This window comes from Anarrhichthys ocellatus, unplaced genomic scaffold, assembly GCF_004355925.1.
Source record: "Anarrhichthys ocellatus isolate YVR2014 unplaced genomic scaffold, GSC_Weel_1.0 scaffold89, whole genome shotgun sequence".
Classification (NCBI taxonomy): Eukaryota; Metazoa; Chordata; class Actinopteri; order Perciformes; family Anarhichadidae; genus Anarrhichthys; species Anarrhichthys ocellatus.
This window is the reverse complement of record NW_022280119.1, coordinates 796,545-817,944: the sequence shown is the minus strand read 5'-3', so window position 1 is coordinate 817,944 and position 21,400 is coordinate 796,545. Positions and strand designations below refer to the sequence as shown.

The window sequence follows — 21,400 nt, the reverse complement described above, 5'->3', positions numbered from 1 at the left end:
AATTAGGAGGATGATTTTAGAGTGAAACTAAATGAGAAAACTTTTTTTCTATTTTTCCTTAAGGGACGCTCTAAGAATTTATTTGTATGTATTTATTTATATATTAGCGGTTCTAACCACTCTCATCTTAATTAAAACATTTCATCTACCGGGAGACATGATTCATGTATAAAGAAAACATCTGTTGCATTTTCACACTATCATGCTGTGAACACCTTCAACTAACTTGAAGCTTCTGCCACGCCAGTGAATCTCGTGCTTCAGAGCCATAATGTGCTTACATTATACCTACATTATACTTACCTTTAGAATAAAACATCTGGGTCTGGTGAGTGATGGTGAAAATAGAGAAGTTTTCAAATATTACACTACACAACAAATATCAATCGATCAATGCTGCTTGCAGCTTTAATATTTGTTTGTGTTTCACAGATTTACAGAGAAAAGTCATTCAAGGGAAGATGCTTAAATCAGCTGAGAAGAAAAAATGCAATGATGTGAGAGAGAGGAGGAGGAGGAGGAGGAGGAACACATCTAGCTCGGGTGAGGAGGAGGGAGGGAGGAGAGAGTGACGGTGATGGGGTGGAGGGGTGTTGTTGATTGATTCTCCTACAAGAGTGGTATCGCAGTCAGATCTTCATACCAGACCCACAGGCTGCTCTGGGATCTGTGTCTGTCACTGGAGCCAGGCAGGTTGGGAGGGCTTTCCATAACTCCCCACAGATTACCGGTTCCAGTCGACTTTTTCTGTCTTGATCCTCATCTCCTGTCCTATTGTGACTATATCTCTCACTGTCTTTTTTTATTCTTTCAGTTTCTATAAACATTTATGCTACGTAAATATGGTCAGCATCAGTTTGCAGCACACTGAAGAACATCCGCACAACTGGAATTAAATTGTTTAAACTGACAACTGAAGGAGCTTTTACCTGACATATTTCAAAGGTGAGTGTTTTTGTATCATTAAAAATGTTTCTTTTGCAATGTAAAAATTGTTATGTTATTTAATTTTATTATTTTAATAAATGTATTTAATAATACAGTATTTGGCTAATACCAATGGTGTGTCATGGTGACAGGACATTTACAGAATAAATGATAGAATTTGACAATATAGCAATTCAGTGGAATAACAAAGGGTTAAATATAATGATGGTCGTTAAAGTTTACAATTTGAATCTTGAAAATTATGGATATTCCGTTTTCAACAACTTTTAGATTTACTGTTTTTATCTATAAAAGAAAACAGCAACATGAAAAAGGGAAAAAACTGCATTATAGTACAAAATGTAAAACATGATTTTATTCATAACTTTCTTATATTTACCTTTTGGGTTTAATACTGGTACTTTTTCTACAAATTTATTTTATTATTTTCGTGAAAAGTTTTAAAGGGAAATCTGAACAGAATTATCTGGACAACATGTTGACGTTAACAGGGTTCGTAGACACTCGGCCAAATCTAAACAAAATGGCGATCAACAAGTGTGAAATGAAATGAGCATGCTGCGATGGCCTGGTGGAGACGCTCCCCCCCTGTTACCCTCAGACTCGATCCCACTCTCTGCTGTTCTCCACTCCCCTCTTGCTCTTTATGTATTAATTCAGGTAAAACCTCTAGATGTTGACATCAATTAATATATTTAATGACATATCCTTACTCTTTTATGTGTTTATCTCCTATAATGTCTGCTTAACATGTTTTTTGCAAAATTTCTCTCTTTCTATCGTGTTGAACCCGATTAAGTCCGATTACATTCGCAACTATAACTCAATTTCCCCAAAAGGGATTAATTATGTTCTACCACGTGTTTATCTCAAGACTCTTTCTTCCTCCTCCACATCCACCGGCATTTCACCATCGAAGGCTGTGCAGTGGTCACCCCTCCGTGCTGACAGAGAGAGTCCCTGTCGGCCTGATGTCTTCGGTTGTAGCCCCGGAAAAGCCCACCTCCAACACCATGGGCCCCAAAGAGGTTAGTGCGTATCTGACCCAAGTAGTGCATTAATGGCATGCAATTCAGTGTGATTAAGAAAACCTTGAATGAATCACAGTATGGGGCAAGCTCCTTAATTACGTTAATTTATCTCTGATTTGGTCCGTCTGACCTAATTTCTACAGCCCTGAAAAGCGTTGGGTGGGGAAAGAATCGTAATTGTAACGAAAGCCACATTTTCTTGAGGCTAAAATGAACTGAATGACGTCTTGAGTAGAACTCAGAGGACAACATGTAACGCCTTGGCTGATGTATGAAGAATTAATGAAGTGAAGGTGATAGCCACCGTCTGTCATGAGTGGGAATTGAGAGAATAATAAAATCAAGGTGATACTTTGGTGACTAAAAGAGACTTTAAATTACCTGAGTATGTTTTCAGCGCCTGTTGAATCGGATTGATTTTTACCTCCTTGACTTCCACCTCTTTAGGTGGAGCTGATCTTGGTGAAGGAGCAGAATGGGGTTCAGTTCACCTCGAGCACCATTGTGGCTCCGACTCCTGCTCAGATCAACCAGAGTGGGGAGGAGGAGAGGGAGACCTGGGGGAAGAAAATCGACTTCCTTCTGTCTGTGATCGGATTTGCCGTGGACCTCGCCAACGTCTGGAGATTTCCCTACCTCTGCTATAAGAATGGAGGAGGTGAGATGGATTAAAGGGGTGAGGGGAGGAAGCTGATATTGGCCCATGTCCAAACGGTCCCATCCAGAGACTGTTGTTAGTGGGCGCATGCACTTTACTCGCATGAATGCACAGACTATTTGCACATGTATGCAGATCTGTGTGCGTGTGTCTGTGTGTGTGTTCCTTGTGCTCGCTGAGTGCAGTTTGAGATTTTTTTCCCCCTTTTACAGAGATCAAAAAAGGGGAAAAAGCACCACAGCTGCTCTGAATAGATTAGCTCTAACAATCACTGCCACTAATTATAGCTGTTTAACATAGAGCTCTCATTACGTTTAGGAGCTATAAATAATACTGTAGACATAGTCGAGGCTGGCATGCTGTCACACCTGTATTTTGGGGAAAATATTAGTGTTAAATTTGAGTCAATTACCGCCAATATTTTTCTCTTATTATTTGTGGTATTTTTTTTGATAGATGACAGTAAATTAGAGAGAGAGAGAGCCACCTGAGCCACCGAGGTGCCCGAACCCAAACTATTTTTAAGAGTGTTGATAATCATCTATGTTCCCTACTCTGAGACTTTACTAACGTTTGACCTGTCTGTGTGTGAGCAGGTGCGTTTCTGGTGCCATACATGTTCTTCATGGTGATAGCAGGCATGCCTCTCTTCTACATGGAGCTGGCTCTGGGACAGTATAACAGAGAGGGGGCAGCAGGCGTCTGGAAGATCTGTCCCATATTTAAAGGTAGGAATTGGCCATAGGACACATATTTAGATAGAAAGACAGACATGTGAAACTGGAAGATGTACACAAGCAAATTCTTGACCACCAATGCTTTCACATGTATTTTAAATCTGTCTGTCATGGTGCGTACATGCCTGCCTGTCTGTCTGATAAAGGACCTTTAATATCTGCATGTCTTTCTGTCTGCTTGTCTGCCCACATGCCAGTCTCTTTTGTCTGCTTGTCTCCTGTGTTGAGCGGGGCGACAGGCATTGTTTATCCTCCCCAGAACATCAGGTTCTGTTGGCACTCAGATGGAAAGCAAATGAAAATTGGGCTTTTAGACTCTTGTCCTGATTGTCCAAATCCTTCTGTCAAATAGTGGCGGTGAACACTCTCGAGTGGTACTTTTCAACACATCGATAAGCAAAGCGCAGCTCAGGAGAATGCCATCCAAATGTGCACTAATGGAGAAACAAACATTAAGACCAATTCCTGTTTCTGAGCAAAGTCATTGGTTGGAAATATAATAATACACTTTGCTTTGTTCAACTTTATATTCAGTGTGTACTGTACGTACTCCTTCATGGTGTACATCTGTGTGTGTCTCTGAGCGTGTGCCTCCTGCGTGTGAACATGTGCCGTCTGTCAGGGACCACACCGAGTAGGTTGACGTTCTAATCACACGCTTCACTCTCTCTCTCTGTCTCTCAGCAGGGGGGATAACAGTAATTATTCAAATACACACATACACATGCCCATATTGACAGTAATTATTCTGATCAACAAGCTGGTTTCCTCTCAGGATCAATGCATTTGAAGAAACAGAGCGAGAGAGGCAAATGGAGAGATAGAGAGAGATGGCATTGCCTCATGTGGCGCTAATAAGAGGCAGCGCTCCCTGGACAAATATCACATCCACATTACAAAAGGAAGCAATAAGGCACACTTGTGGTCATGCCACTTGGCAAAAGATATAGAAAGGGTATAGATGCGTTGATAATTAAGGCATGAAGAGGCAATCTTTAGAAGTCACGGTGATTTTTATGAGACCGCAGGCGTGTTAAAGGCTGGTGTTTTCAAACTGAGTGAGAGGTTGTGCTTCGTGGTGTAATAATCCATCAGGATCTAGTCATTGTTCAGTACATTTATGCTTAAATTGGAACCTTGTGTGGAACATATTACTGTTTCTACTGATTCATAATGGCTCTCCATGACCAAATACATTAAAATCATAACTTGGTTAGTTTATAAACATTCCTGCAAAGTAATAATGTCAAAGTTCTCATTTATATATAAGTCACTCTCTATGGCTGGATGAGGTCACACACTGATGAAAGCCCTGGCATTCACAGGATGACGAACTGGGTGTCTGTGGCGACAATCGCGGGAAGTGAGATCCAAAAAACATGCTTGTTAAGATAAGCACTATACCACTGTCACTGTTCACTGCATGATAAAAGCATACAGCACGCTAAAGGTGTGCGTTGCATGAAAGTGTGGTCAACATCCAAGATAAGTTAAAGATTTGTTTCCTTGAGCAAGACGGTAAACAATTTCCCGATAAGCTAACGTTCATTAGAACAAGGCATACAATAGTATTTGTTATGCTTCTTTTGTGTGCTATAAGTATCCAGTTTCAGAGTTAATAATTGTGTGTTTTGGGAGCATTTTATGCCTTTTATTTGATAGCTAACAACAGAAAGATGACAGGAAAAGCAGAGAGAGATGCAGAGTGACATGCAACAAAGATTTTATAATCAAGTAAGTTCCACAAAAATGTGAAATCAAATCTCAACTGCTTGAGATTCATCAGCTCTACAGGCATGTGATGATGATCTCACGCCTATCATACTGCGTCACTATCTCACAATCAACGATATCACTGTAGAACCAGAAAATCAAAAATGCGGACAAACGAGCTTTGAAAGCTTCATAAACTATTCCACCTCAAAGCTTATTTTTAAATACCTACATGGTCAAAGCTACTTCACTGCTTAGTGAATTCGTTATAAGACACCAGCACATCTGTAGAGTCAACATACATTAACTAACTTAACATTTAACAAAATGTAACTAAAAGTTCTGTGGACATTTGTTGTATATTAGCGTTTCATTACAAACATGAAACACAGTGCATCTGGTGCTTGTGCACACATTTATGTTACAATTCTAACGCTACTGTGATGTCCATATCAAATATACTACACTAAAATGAAGAGGTCATAGGCCAGATGTGAAGTGGCTACTTTGCTTTAATGTTGAACTATGAATTGTATTTTATAGGCTAGTAATATGTCCATCTCTTTCTATCAATGCATCCCTATGTCTTTGATGCCTATAAATACTGTATGACTCATTTGTGTGCCCCTAACAGGTGTAGGCTTTACAGTGATCCTCATTTCCCTCTACGTTGGTTTCTACTATAATGTCATCATCTCCTGGGCGCTGTTCTACCTCTTCTCCTCGTTCACCAGCGAGCTGCCGTGGGTCCACTGCAACAACAGTTGGAACAGTCCTAACTGCTCCGACTGGGCTGACAACAGCTCAGTCGGTGACATTTACAAGGCCACCCCTGCTCAGGAGTACTTTGAGTAAGTTGGCCTGAACTCAGGCTATAATATTTGTTCATTAATATTTGTTTGATGTAGTTCATTCCTATTCAAGAATGTGCAATTACATAGATGTAAAGTCAGTTTGGAGCCCCACTTACTCTTGAAAATAGTTGTCATAGTCAAACTTATATGACAACTAAGCAGCTTATTGTGAATTTGAATTTTGGGACCTAAAAATGGAGAGACGAACAATAAAATGCCTTCATAACAAAATATTCTATTCCAAAATTAAGCAATACTTTATGTTAATGCTTTATCGTTATAACTGTAACTTTCTATACTAAATGCTATATATCTTATGTTGAGGTCTTTTGACCTACAGCAGATATGAACACTTCAAAACTTCTGCACTGTAAGGCAAACATAATATATACTTTATGTATATGTCCAGCTACTAAAACATTGGTGTAAAGGTTAGGCAGGATGTGCACAGGAAACGCGCACTATTTTGCAATAGCTGTAACTCTGTATGTTTATGCATCCATGTATTCACACGCACACACCCTCACAAACATTTGACCTCCATGGCAAATTTGAGGCTCATAGGGCGAAAAACTGTCCGCCAAAGGGAGGGGACATTTTTATGGACCGACACAGCTCGCTATAGAGATGCTGGCTGCAGGTAAAAGGTTTGATGCAATGCAGAAATAGAGTGAAATAAAACTGAAAAGGCTTATAATTTGTAATGTCTCAGAATATATATAACTATGAATACTTAAGGGAAAAAGAAAAATGTACAAGAGGTATGTTTTCCTCAAAATGGATCCAGTTTGGATGCATTTAGCTTATGCAGCCTCCTACGTTTGTGAAGCCGAACAGGTGTCCCCACAACAAGTGAGGGGTTGTTCTGTTGTGACAGTTGTGACAGTTGATCTGCGCCAGTTGAAATGGCAGTGTGCTATTCACACAGAACCACCTGCAGACAACTTGACCACATCGGTTGAACATTGACTGATCCTATTCAGTTTCATCTGTTGGGCTGTCTCTGAAATGATCTGAATCAAGGCCTCAGCAATGTTCAGTCTTTCAGGTGACACATTCAACTTTACAGAATGCAATAGAAAATTACGCTTTCAAATCTGTTACCTTTTATTGCTAGTGCAGTTTTTCTCTCTTGGCAGACTGTCATGATCTTTGAGACCTTTGACTTTTCTAAAATCCAACATTTTCAAGCAACAGATGCACCGACACTTCATGTAGCATCCGCTTGTCACCAATGAACCCCCAGGTACAGAGCTTCCAACGAGGCCAGACTTAGATTGTTAAGGCAATTTTATGCAGGATACAAGAACCATTTTCAGGTGTATACCTCAACTGATGTTGTGAGGACTCAGGGGGGGTTATAACTGCATTTTGTTTTCTGGCTGGGTCACTATGTTAAGGGTTTCTACCTCTGCCCAGCCTGGCAGTTCTTAAAACATGTCCCGGTTTAAATCCAGGGGATTATGTGTACTTGCCTCCAATTGTGGTTTTCAGGTTAAATCACATTGTCATGACTTTGAAATGATAGACCTTGAACTCTGGTGCGTACTGTACTGAATTGCCGCAATGACAACATACGTATGTGCCATTTAATGTATGCGTTGTCCTGTATATCAACTAGTGGACCATATTTGCCGCAGAAACTTTATAAACTATAAATAGGGACTCAGGAGTGGTCGTGGTCCTTACCAGAATACTCGCTTTCCTTAGACGAGGCGTGCTCCACATCCAGGACAGTAATGGTATCGATGATCTGGGCCGTCCACGTTGGCAGTTGACTTCCTGTCTCGGCGTAGTGATTGTTCTGCTCTACTTCAGTCTCTGGAAGGGAGTCAAGACCTCTGGCAAGGTGGGAAATGATCGCCATGTTTATTTGTATGTGAAAACCACAAAAGTACTATTCTATCCAAGAATATTTAAGTGACTCAATACCTCCAGTAGATTGCGGTCAGCACGCCTCGAGTTTGGATTAGTAGACAGCAGTAGCGACACTAGAGCAAAGCAATATACTGCTGTGGATGGGGGCAGCAGCAAAACATATTTTAGCCACCTAAAAGAAAGGCTCACTTATTAAAAAGCTTAATAGCTTATATTTCGTCCGGCCTTTCTGATGGGAAACTAAACTGAAAGTGAAACCTATCTATGCTCTCTAAGCATATATTCTTAATTTCGAGCACACTTAAACTGCCTTTTTTTTAAGTGGGCCCTTCTTTTTGGTGGCTAAAATAGGTGCTGCGGCCCCCGTCCACAACAGTAGCCTACATTTATTTGCTCTCATGGTGGTGCTCTTGTCTGTTTGTTCAAATTGGGGGCGTGCAGACCGCCGTCTACTGTACGTAATACTCATACCAGTTTGTTGAAATTCTCATTACATCCTGACAGCAATCAATCAATCTAATGCTCTGAAAAAAATCTAGTATCTGTGGCTGTTGCAGGACTGCAATAAGCCTGTGAAATCATTTCATTTGGCCCGAATATAGTCATTGGGTGGGCTACCTGCCTGTCTACCTGTCTACCTGCGTGTATTCTGCCCGTGCACTTATTGCTCATCATCGGAGTCCTTCACAAGCAGCTAGCTTGACAGAGTCCTGTAAATGTGTGTTTGTTTGTACCTCATGCAACCCTTTCAGGTTGTGTGGATCACAGCCACAATGCCCTATTTGGTCTTGACTGTACTGCTGATCCGCGGAGTCACTCTGCCCGGAGCCATCGATGGCATTAAGGCCTACCTCTCGGTGGACTTCCTGAAACTCTGTGACGCCAAGGTGAGTTTTAAAAGGAGAGGGGAGGGGGGCACGAGTGAGGTGAGAGTTGTGGGGGTGCTAGATGAGAAGAATAGAAGGCCTGGGAAGGTAACTGTGTCCTCTATCCAACAATAGTACTTCAAACAATGTGTAAGAACATTTTTAAAGTGAGGTTGCTCAAAAAAGACTAACATATGTTGTCCACTATATCATCCCAATGTGCTAAATTAGACTTCAAATGGCTATTGTACATCATAACAGAAAGGTAATTACTTATGCTCATTAAATACAAGTAGCAGCAGTAATAAAATGCAAGCATAGGATGATTCAATCATTTTAAAGTGAGTTCGTTTCTGCATTCACACTTGGAGCTTTTTTTTTAACAGTTGCAAACAGTCTTCCTTTTAAGCAGAACCGTTCTGTGTTCAAGGCTTTGCTAGCAACACGGAGTTACGACAATATAGACGTTATTTTCAATGTTAATTGTGGTGTAAGTGTTTTACTATTGCATGCAAAATAGGATAAGAATGGAGGATTGCAAGTAGATGGGAGGGAATTAAACATACAGTAAATGACAACAAGGCAGGGTTGAGAAGGAGTAGAAAACGAGACACACAAACACAGCACATACCCAACAAAATGAATCATCTTTAATTGTGGCTCTGGAGAGCGGGTTGTCCACCAATCGGATGATCGGCGGTTTGATCGCCAACTCCTTCAGTCCACATGTCAAAGTCTCCTTGGGCAAGACGATGAACCACAAATTGCTCTCCAAGGTTGTGCCATCAGTGTGAGAACGATTAGATTCGAATCTGAAGAGCAGGTTGGCACCTTGTATGGCAGCCTCTGCCATCAGTGTATGATTGTGTATGTGAATGGTAAAGCACTTGTAGTGTTTCGAAGACCAGAAAGGCGAGATATAAATGCAAGCCCATTTGCCATCGATTTACCATTGCAACATTGGTTTATAATGTTAAGTACTGTTAGAGAGGCATTTCCTCAAGGCATAAAAAAAGTGAGAAAATTGTTTGCGTTACCTGTCTCTAATATGTTCCTCATCTGTGAAAGCTGCTATCACAGCACTAAGGACCTCAATAAGTATGTATGCAGGACTAAAGGACTCCGTTTTGGAGAATGGGAGTGAAAGCAAGAAGAGAGATGCATGGCAGCAATTGGAGAATTAGATTAGATAGATTCATGGAGCAGTAATTTGCAAAATTACCCCCCGTATTCACGAGCGTCTTTCATCTACTGCCGTTGAATGAGTTTCCTGCAATTATCCCTAATAATGGCTTTTTTCCTCTCCTGTGTCTTTTGTTTGCCGCTTCACACAAGTGTGTTTGTTCTGTTGCTCCCCAGGTCTGGATCGAGGCAGCAACACAGATCTGTTTCTCTCTGGGAGTGGGGTTTGGTGTGCTAATTGCCTTTTCCAGCTACAACAAATTCAGCAACAACTGTTACAGGTACAGACACACAAGGAGAAAAAAAAGAGGGCATTCACAGAGACAGAGGATTGGGAGTTGCTTAAACACACACACACACACACAAACGCATGCACGCAACATAAACAGGTGAATTACAATAACCTTTGAAGCTCCTTGAAACCCGCTATGTCTTTGACACCATGCTGTGCCACAGACAGCCGTAACACCAATCACAACTGATGCACTCTTTGAAAATTATCAGCGTCCCACGGGAGCCTTTTATCTGCTTTTTTATGTTTCTGATAACTGACACATGATGACACTGTCCACCTTGAGGATTCCTCCATGAGCATAACACAAAATCACTGAAAATATATTTCGACAAAATGTCCCACTTTGAAAAGTAATGAAAAATTGCACATTTTCTGTAGGACAATGTAACGGCATGTGTAAATTGAGTCTCCTTATTTCCCTTTCACACATTATTACACACTTGGTCCTTATTACACTGACCAACTCATTCATTTGTTAATGTTACCTAATTTTTTTGCAATTGAAGGAGGTTAAACTCTCAACATTACAGCAAGCTAACATTGTTGTCATTTAAAAGCCTTAACAGGCTTTCACCCACCAATGACAGACTGTTCAATTGACTGACAGGTCAATTATGTTGATATTGACTGATGACTGATTGATGGTTTTGTCTTGTATTCTCATTCTCATACTGTTGTTGTTGTTTTATTTCATCTCATTTTATTGATCCAGAGACGCCATCATCACCAGCTCCATCAACTCCTTAACCAGTTTCTTCTCCGGCTTTGTGGTCTTCTCCTTCCTTGGGTACATGTCCCACAAGCACAACGTAGCCCTGGATAAAGTTGCCCGAGATGGTATGGTATTATTTGTCATACTCTTGTCAAATTAAATTCTAATATTTAATGTCTGCTTCAGTGTCCAATGCTCCAAATGCTTATTTGTTTGTTTGTGTTTTGTGCTGTTTTCTACTTTCCTTGGATTTGTTGTTCTGTAGGTGCTGGTTTGGTGTTTGTCATTTACCCAGAAGCCATTGCAACATTACCTGGATCATCCGTGTGGGCTGTTATCTTCTTCATCATGCTGTTGACTCTGGGCATTGACAGTGCTGTGAGTATGCACCCACCATCCCCAAAAGGCATTTCCGGCGATCGGCTAGGCTTAAAACAGGCCTTACCTAGTCCGTCGCTGGCCACAGTTTGGACTTTGTCGTGGCTCAAAAACTGACATCAATAGAGAGGTTTGGCCTCATTTTGAACCAGAGAATCTGCAGATTTATACCATACCCGAAATGTTACGATCTACCAAAGTAAGGAATTATACGAGATAAATACATCCCAGTTTGTGTTGTCTTCACCGCCATCTTGACTGTAAGGGAGCCAGGGGGAGAACTGAGTGAGATTCAACTTTATTTGGAAGGAGAGAGTGGGACACACCTGGCGAAGATCTACCCTCTAGCCTACTGATTGCACATTTCTTTCGTTTGTGACAAAAATTGTGTCAAACAGGTTGTGATGGTGCTGCAATAACTATGGTGTTTATGGGTATTTTAGCTCATGCACTGTTCACTGGATAAAATGTGAAATTAACAATTTTCATTTGTAATTTTTATGTTTTGGGGCTTCAGTGAAGCAATTATGCAATAACAAGTGGTCCATCTACAGTGGCTCACTGACTTTGTGTTTTAATCTAACTCTTCAGTGTCTTCTGTTGTAGATGGGCGGGATGGAATCGGTGATCACAGGTCTGATTGATGAGTTTAAATGCCTCCACAAGCACAGAGAGCTGTTCACCCTCTTCATTGTTGTTTCCACCTTTCTCATATCCCTCTTCTGTGTTACTAATGTAAGTATCATATGGGGGGCAGTCTTACACTTTCATACAAACATTTTATCATTTCCACAAACTCTGGTTGTAACACTGTCCGACAAACCAAATGACGACAAATATCTGCAAATGCAATGAAGTGAATCATCAGATTTATTTTCCTGTAACATACAATGAGGTGTATTTTAATAACGCCATCATTATACATTCATTACATGTTTCCTGTCTTTCCAGGGTGGGATGTATGTGTTCACTCTGCTGGACCACTTTGCGGCAGGAACATCGATTCTCTTTGGAGTGCTTATTGAAGCCATCGGCATTTCATGGTTTTATGGTGAGAGAGATAGACAGTAGGAAGGAGGAATGAAAAAAACAGAGGCATTATGTTTTCATACCCACCAAAGCTGATGCCATATTAAGGGTTTGATAAGAAATCACTTGGTATAGGTGTGCTGTGCCACAATGCCTCATAGTTCTATTAGACATAAGGATGCTACAGCTACAAAGTCCAGTCCCACCAATGGTTTCGACCTCCTCAGTCTCTGTGCATGTGTTGTTAAAGTACAAGGATATTCTGTAGCTGTGCTGCTCATAAGAGCTCAGTGAAGTTAAATGGCCAGTGTTTTGAACCCTGCCAATGCTACCTCTGTGTTCACTCAGCAGTGAGCGACTACACCACATAAAGAAAATTGCAGCTGGGGAACAGGCAATTCCCATCTGTCATGGGAGTCAGCTGTCTAATAGCTAGGTTGTAGAGTGTGGTGGGTGGCAAGTGGGGGTGACCTCAAACTCAATGTCTAAATTCTATTGACACTCGATTTTATCCAATTTTGCGATCATCTCAACAATGCTCTATGTTTTATATGTATCACTCATCCAACACACAAAATCCCTCTAAATGACTGTTCATCTCTGCATGAGATAAAAGAGTTTTCTTAGAGTGAATGACATGTCTATCAGGCACTCTATCAGCACAACACATAAGAAATACTTAAGTTGTGTAATAATAAATATCCTCTACATGCTACGGCCTCAAAAGATTCAACCCCGTATATGATGAATCAGCCATTTGGGGTTTCCTCCTTTTTCCTGTTTTATGTGTAAATTATTAGCTAAAGACCACCTTCTTTATGGCAGACATTCACCTTAACATGCAATTTTATCTACAGCACCACCAGCTAAAAACTGACTTTTGTTTTGTGTAAACCACATCTGGGGACTCCAGCAGGCACAAAATATTATAAAAACAATTTAAAGGTCAGGGGAAATGGTTTACGTGAACTTCCGTATTGCGTTTCTTGTCTCATGTCTACTGAACCTGGACTGTGGAGGGATCCATAAAGGGCTAAATACTAACCAGGCCCCAGGCGGTGGGGTCAGCATATTGCCCTACTTTGGTGGGTCCTGACCTTGACAAGTCAGATAAATCAAGCCTAAGGCTTCAGTGGGTCTTTTTTTTCCCATCTTCATAACGGTTAAGAGGAACCCTCGACCCTTGGCCATTGTGGTCTTTCGTTCTGCTGTCCACTACATAAATACACTAAGCTGTGCTGACTACCTGGGCGTCAGTCTGGATATATTCCTCTTCAGTGAGAGATGCCTTCCAGGCTGAAAAAAAACCCAATGTACAGCCAGGTTTAGAAGAAAAAGAAAGTCGTGATGAGGAAAAGATGTTGCAGTGGCTTATTACAAATGGTTCTGCAGAGTGACTTTAGTCACCTACTGTCTTAATAATATTTTCAATACATGTTATTCAATTATAGCAAAGTATTTCCATGTTTCAGGAGTGGACCGATTCAGTGACGACATTGAAGAGATGATTGGCCAGCGACCAGGCAGGTACTGGAGGCTGTGCTGGAAGTTTGTCAGCCCCTGCTTCCTCCTGGTGAGTCCATGCACAGACTGCGCTGCACATTGGAATTACAAAATTTAAAAGGACATACAATTAACAGCGAATATTTTTGAACTGATGCTTCCTCAGGTCTTTTGCATTTAAATCATTTTCTTCCATAGTTTATGGTGGTTGTGAGCTTTGCCACGTTTAACCCTCCGAACTACGGCACCTACACCTTTCCTCCATGGGCTAACATGGTGGGGTGGTGTCTGGCCATTTCCTCAATGTCCACGGTGCCTCTCTACGCCATCTACAAACTCTGCACACTGCCTGGAAAGTTTTGCGATGTAAGTCGGAACTATGACTCCTCCAAAAATGGACTAAGGGGAAATGAGTGAGGATTAAGTAGGATTTGTCTTGCCAGAGACGTTTCATTAAAGATCAAGTATTCTTTTAAAATGTCTAACTTTCTACGATGTCAATTTCACCTCTCCCTTTCTCCTGAAACAGAGACTGGCTTATGCCATCACCCCAGAGACGGAGCACCATTTGGTAGATAACGGGGAGGTTCGGCGGTTTACAGTAAGTGCTGACTTAATTTTTATTGTATCCTCAGAATTGTTTATTGGTGTTGTTGGCAGAAACCTCTGCAGCTTTTGGATCAATATTCATATTTATGATATTACAGATTTTTAGCCCATTTCAATTAAGCAGTAGAATAATGCAGTGTTTTATTTCATGGGCATGTTTCATTTTCCCCACAGCTGAATCACTGGTTGGTGGTCTGAACAGTAAAGAGAGAAAGAAAGAAAGAGAGAGAGATGATGAGAAAATGTACATTGGGTGGATGAATGAATGCACAGCAAAGGTCTGAAGAACTAAGATGAAAAAAGAAATGGTCATTTAAATTGATCGCGATGGTGGTTGCGGGGGTGGGAGCGGTCTAAAAGTTCAGACAAAAAAGAAACCATAGACATTGTAGTGTGTTTTAATTTCAAAAGTGGATGTGTGGAACTGTGCATTGACCCTCTCCACCATTGAGTTCACGCTGGTGAATGGGATTCAGTCAAACACGTAACGTGGTGTTTACACTGCTTCTTCCATAATACAAAACTCTTCCTGAATGGAATTGCAATGTTTTTTCTTTCATTACAATTAGAAAATAGTAAATATTATTTTCATGGTCATGGGTGAAGATGTCGCAGAGATGCACACAACATCTGGAAGAATTTATTGGATTGTTTTTGCAAATAAAGAACATTTAGATTTTTCCTTTATTTTCTCAGTTTATTATTATCAAGCAGTATCTGACATTTTTTTATTACATTTTTATTCAATTTTCATTCTGGATCAAAACAATATACATACAAATAATACACTTTTATTTATCAGTCAGACATGAATGCTACAGGCACAGGTTTGTCTGAATCCCAGTCCATGTCTTGTTTATTATATTTATTTATGTACTTGCTCTCATTAAAGACTGTTATAATATACATAATTCCTACAGACTTTGAAAAAAAAGACACCTACTTGTGTTTGCATCAAAACAATGTACAATAAATACCAGTTGCTACATCAATAGACCAAAATAACGTAATCGGATTTACCTAAACACTATGACAGAATAAACATTACCTGAGCTTTCTCACTGAGTGGCTCTCATTTCTTCACAAACAAAAAGGACTCGTCAGTAACAAATCAATTGTATTGATTGTCTGAAAATAAAAGTCACTTTCTCTTACCGCGTCCCTGCTTTTGTTCATGCTGGATGAACCATCACATGTATTCTAAAAACATAAATGAAACAAAGCCTGTCTATAATCAGACTTCAATAGGTTCAAACAGCTGTCCCAACGTCCTATCAGCCTATTAAGCGAACAAGCACACAACTTCCAAAAAAATAATTAGTGACACGTTGATAAAAACATCATCAGCCGCACTGCTGATTTAATTAACCAAAGACTAAAACAATGTTTTTCCTTTCAATCAATAGACCACTTGATTGTTAACTTTATCGTACCAGGTCAATGTCCCATCCCCTTATCAATAAGTTGGTGCAAATGCACATTTAATTTTAGTTTAATTGAACATTAGTTGCGTATTATTATCCCCACAGTGTTTTAGGTGGTGAAAAGTATCACTGTCACAAATCCAGAAAGCATGACGCTTTAATTATACCGTTTACAGAATCTTAAGTGTTTCAATACTGTTTAAAAAGCTGCTTTTTATTGAACTGCAAATTAATAGAGTGTAGTGTAATATATGAAGTATTTTAAGTTCTATATTTGTGTAAGTAAATGTAATGTAGAGGGGCTTGTTCGTATTGTACTGTATGATATATAACAAGACCATATATACACATAAATCCATATATATGTATCTATGTGTATTTCTATACATGGATTATTGCTTTGTTACTGTGAAGTTGATACATGTTAGCCTTAAGGATCGTAATGATAATCACGTGGAAAATCCACATGAACTCTCTTCTTATAAACTCTTTCTTAACCATTGACCATAAAACATTTTTTGAACTGGTCAGTAATGACTTGTTTTACATTTGTGGTACATGTAATACACTGAAGGGTTAATTAAATGATATGCATGTGCTGCTGTACTGTGCCTTGTGGTGTTTCTGACTGTATGACTTTTGTTTTGTACTGTCAAATAAAGTATAATTAATGAACTTATTTCATTTAAAACATCCCTCTCTGCTTCGCCCTTTTCTTTGATTCATTTTAGGATTAAATTACAATATATGTGCCACTTGTTACACTTTGCTCTGTAGCACTGCAATGGTTTTATATGAGGTCAGGCAGGGACACATATAAAACTGCATCCAAATGACCACTTGTGTGTTCTCTACATTTCATCACCATTCTAACATTTTGACAATTATGTAAAGCTTGATTCTCAAATAGAGATAAATCTGAGATTTGTTAGTTAAAAATCGTTTAACATTTTTCATGATCACAATTCATACATTCATACACATTCTTACACAAGCCTTTTCCCCCATTCACTGAATATTACACATTATTCTACCAATGTACGTGCACAACTCACAAGTATCCGATATAATGCATGCTGTTCAGTAGGTTGTCTTCAGAAGCTGTAGAAATAACAAAGTCTGAATACCCCTCCGCTCACTAGTCCCTTTCCAAGACTGCAGTAACGTAAGCCATGGTGACCCTGTTTGCCTTGTTTATAGGCCATCCTTATCAAAATAACACTACTTTTGGAGCAACGGAAGTCAGAAGGCGGCTGACGTTACCACAGTTTCACTAGCATGTTGGCGAACTACAGTGACCTTAATGTAACATAAAAACACAGTAGGCTCTAGCTAGAGCCAGTGTTTGGTATTTCTGTTCTGGGCTACTGTAGCAACAGGGCAGACTCCTGGAAGTGGACCTGCTCCCTATGTAGATAGGAAGGGCTCACTGTAAGTTAATGAAAACACGATTCTTGGTTTCAAGCAAATATACACTGATGGAAACATAGTTATGAATATCATATTTCATTTCTGCTTGAAGAGCCCCCGGAATGCTGCACACTGGCCCTTTAATGTTGTTTAACACACTGTGAAGAATAAATAAAGAGCACCATCATAATATTGTGTTCAATATTCCAAAATGAGACATTGGTCATGGCTTCCATCTAATGTGTATATATGTGTGTGTATATATATATATATATATATATATATATATATATATATAGGACAGCCCTATTGTAGTGAAGAGTACCTACAATGGTGTTGAGCTTTCTCAAGATTGGTCAGCATGACCTTGAATCAACAGTGTTCACTAGTAACCAAGGAGTCAAGACGCACTGTCTCAGGGACGATCCGCACAGACAGAGGACTGCATATCCACAGCAGACACAATTTGGAGATGATTACTATCTAAAAAGCTTTAGGATGTATTGACATCTTTACAAATCAGCATGTGGCCTTGCCATCATTGTAGAGTTAGACGTGTTCAGCAATGGTTATACACTATTGGCTTTTTGCAAAAGGAACCAGTCTTATTTATTTAAGGGAGGACAGTCTAACCTCCTGTTGTGCATGTTGGTTTATTGTCCTATAATTATGGTCTTACTCAGCAGTTACTTATTATAGGTTATTGTATCTACTCTTAAAAGAGGAAAATACAGAAATAAATGAGTTGTGGATACAATGCCCCTATCTTTGTCATTTCACCCTATTTCACTCCTGACCAAGCACAAAATCCCCGTGCACCGTTTGTCTAAACTGCAGCTGGGAAGAATGAATTTATTACTGCAACAAATCATTTTTTTTTCCATTCTATTTGTCTCCCTGTAATTGAGAGGGTTTTTAAATGTAAATATTCACTTTGCAATTGTTCTCTGCAATCCACAATAATTACCCACTCAGCAAGCCTCCAATGTTGGCCCATACAGCTTTCATAGAAGAGATCAGATGATCTTAATATGGCACTTTAGCTTTGATATACATTCATAGAGGACAAATACTGTTGTAACATAGAGAGCTGATTAAATGTATACATTTCGCTCTCTCTCCAATTAGAACGTGTAACAGTAAACCAGTTAATGTCAGCCATACTGTTAACTATCAATCATTCTTTTTACATCTTATATCACATGGAAGGGGGTCCTTAATGAATCTAAATGTGAATGTTTTTTAATACCTCCTTTCCTCCATTTGTTGTCACTGAATAAGGGCTCCGTAAAATGCTCTGTGGTTTTCCAAACGATGTCAGGTTAGGACAATCGCAAAGCAATTTTGGCCATGCAAGGATCGGGTTTAAAAGGTGCCATTATCACAACCAGTAAACAACACCAATTATGTATAATTTCATGTCTTGCCTCAAACGTTGCAACTGAAAGGGTATACACAAGGACAGGTGGTGCACGGCACTGTATGATTTGGGGTTTGTCTTAACATATGCCAGGTTTCCATCTAAATGTAGCACAAGTTTTAACAGAATTTTCTGAAAAGTGGTAAAAGAAAATGCAAATTCTTTTGCATTTCCATGCAAATATGTTATAGTTAGTTCACCATTATAAGCAGTAGATAGCGCTAATTCTGAAGTCAGGTGCCATTTTACTATTGCGGAAGAAGAGGGCGCAATGAGATGACATAATTAAAAGAGCAACAGTCAAACCCCAGATGGTGGGAACAAAATGTAGAAAACGTGATGTAATTATGACATTCATGTTTTTTTCATGTCAACCCGTTCTCACTCCCATCTCCTCAATTACAAACGCTTGGTCAGTACCCCTTGGTGTCTGATTCCAATGCACCGGGTCACCCTTTAGCTTCTGTGTGAGATGCAACGGTATGAAAGGCAATTCTCACAAATAACATCTTAGAAAATAAATGATGCATCAAAATGTAGATTTTTTACACCTTAAGACATCAAGTTCTATACTCGATACTTTCAACTAACTCCCATGTAAACCCGTCATGTAAACCACGTCAGTATTAGACTGTCAGAGCAACTGACGTATAGAAAGAGCGAGGAAGTCCTTGTATGGCGGAAGGGAGGGGAGGATGGACGGCTCAAACAAACACAGGACTTTCACCCAGGAGAACGCTGTTTCGTGTATGGAACACATTTTGCACGAATAACGTCTTCATGTTGACTTATTTACCACTTTTATACGTTGCCTACTTACGCCATTTACGTAACGCATGTAGTTATTTTACGTAACAAACACCTGAACCACAATCTTTTCCTAAGCTTATCCAACTACTTGTGTTGCCGAAACCTATAACCAAGTTTTGTTTCGTAAGTAAACCTAAAAACTAAGTAAAGCTATATCGGAAGTTTATTTTGAAAAGACACTGTAGGCCAAGTCTGTTGCCATTGCACTTTCTCACATTTTGCTTTTGTCAATACACCGACTTTTCCACCTCATCATTTTGTAACTCGCCCCAGACTCAAGACAATAACAGACTGTGAGGTTGCAGCTAAACCTTAACATTGGAACTCTCCCCTATTGGACTTCAGATCTGTGAACACTGAGGACCCCTTTAAAAAGTAGCTCAAGACCCACTTGTTCAGACTTGATTTTAGTTTCTCATTTAATTATATAATTGTTCTGGTTTTAGCATGTTGCTCTATGTCTGCATTTCATGTCTTGTATTTGTTATGCTGTCTTTAATTGTGAAGCACTTTGTGACATCTTGAAACTTACTTACTCACGAGGTACTGTTAGCTTGAGCGCATGCCATTTGGAGAAAGAGACAGGACAAGAAACTGCATTTGATCTGAGTGTTGCTCAATTTGGAATTGTCACTGAAAGTGTGTGAAATTGTAGGTTTAGGTTAAGTTAGGCTACATGTTGGAGTTAGGCATTTAGTTGAGATGGTTAAGGTTATAGCACGGAGCTAGAGAATGGATTATGTCAAAGCGTTTCCTCACAAATATAGAAGTACAGAGCTGTGTGTGTTGACCCAGTGTGAACCTTGTTTTGTTTTTTTGTTATACACTGCCCTCTACAGACAAAACACCTGCACTACACTCCTTAGAATATTTTTGCAGTCAACATCACATACCATAATGTAAGAGTCAGCCAGTTCATTCAACAGCCCAGAGTCCACAAAGAGAACACATCGTTGGCTTAACTTTGCCAAAGAAGCCATGGATAGAGAATGTTTGTCAAGCCACTGAGTAATTCAAAATTAAATCAATTAATGAACTGTAAATAAGTTCTAACACATTTCCTTCATATCTTTTTGACTGCGGGATGTTGAAAAGCTCATGCAAAACATAAAGTTTGCCACTTTAAAACTTACTAAGCACTAAAATACAGTAAAAAAAACAACCCAGAAAATACAACAAAGCATTTAATTTAATCTAATTATTTAAAAGGATACAGTAACTCATTACACATTTAAAGCAATCTTAAAATCGTCCCTTAGGTTTTCATGAGAAAATTATATTTCCATAATTGTAGCCCCACATGAGTAATCAATCTTGAACCCACAAGAGTTTCAGAATTTCATGTAAAACTCTGCATCCCCATGTTTCTGTCACTCTGTTTAAAAAGAACAAAAAAAGATAGAAATGATATCCTTAACTTAATTCTGGTGGCATTCTCTCTATTAACTTCTTTTAGATGCATGTATTTATAGTGCATCCCTCTAAAAATGACGGCAACTTCTGTTTAATAGGTGCCAGTTTGCTGTTGTATATTTTCTAATATTTGAGCAACATTTTTAACATGTTCTCAAGAAACAATGTATCTGCACCACTCCCCTGCTGAACAATTATCTAAATCTAAATATATGAAATAGCATCATCATGTGGCCTCAGGAGAGAATCGCAACTGTGACGTTTACAGTTGAACCACAGTAAATAAGTGGTGCAGCTGCTGGCAGAGCGGTTAGGTTACAACCAGCCAGAAAATGACTGTACATTATCCTATACATTATATATTTTATTTCTGTATCTACGGACTGACCTCACCTAACATGTGGAACAGTAATAATTTCGCTGATTGCTGCATGCTGATGAAAGTGGGAGTGAAAGAAGTAAGAAGAGGTTTTGGTGATTTAAAGAGCTAATCATCCCACCAGCAGCTAACACAACTTAACAGACATTCT

General features: G+C 39.5%; 1 protein-coding gene across 1 annotated transcript; it reads left to right on the top strand.

Moving 5' to 3' along the window:
• Nucleotides 1–657: 657 nt before the first annotated feature.
• On the top strand, nt 658–15,117 carry slc6a3 (solute carrier family 6 member 3). Its single transcript, XM_031875331.1, has 16 exons — nt 658–945; nt 1,868–1,976; nt 2,427–2,637; nt 3,234–3,365; nt 5,722–5,938; nt 7,652–7,790; nt 8,572–8,706; nt 10,045–10,148; nt 10,875–10,999; nt 11,140–11,252; nt 11,859–11,987; nt 12,204–12,303; nt 13,754–13,854; nt 13,983–14,150; nt 14,314–14,385; nt 14,568–15,117. Exons 2-16 carry the CDS (start codon nt 1,920–1,922, stop codon nt 14,589–14,591), a joined length of 1,827 nt encoding a protein of 608 aa, XP_031731191.1. The 5' UTR covers nt 658–945; nt 1,868–1,919; the 3' UTR covers nt 14,592–15,117.
• The last annotated feature ends 6,283 nt before the right edge of the window (nt 15,118–21,400 follow it).

Excerpts from the sequence above, each read along its gene's own strand:
- slc6a3 (XM_031875331.1), top strand. The coding sequence starts at position 1,920 with ATGTCTTCGGTTGTAGCCCCGGAAAAGCCCACCTCCAACACCATGGGC. Across the intron at positions 11,253-11,858 it reads CTCTGGGCATTGACAGTGCT|ATGGGCGGGATGGAATCGGT; the intron begins GTGAGTATGCAC and ends CTTCTGTTGTAG. Across the intron at positions 11,988-12,203 it reads CCCTCTTCTGTGTTACTAAT|GGTGGGATGTATGTGTTCAC; the intron begins GTAAGTATCATA and ends CTGTCTTTCCAG.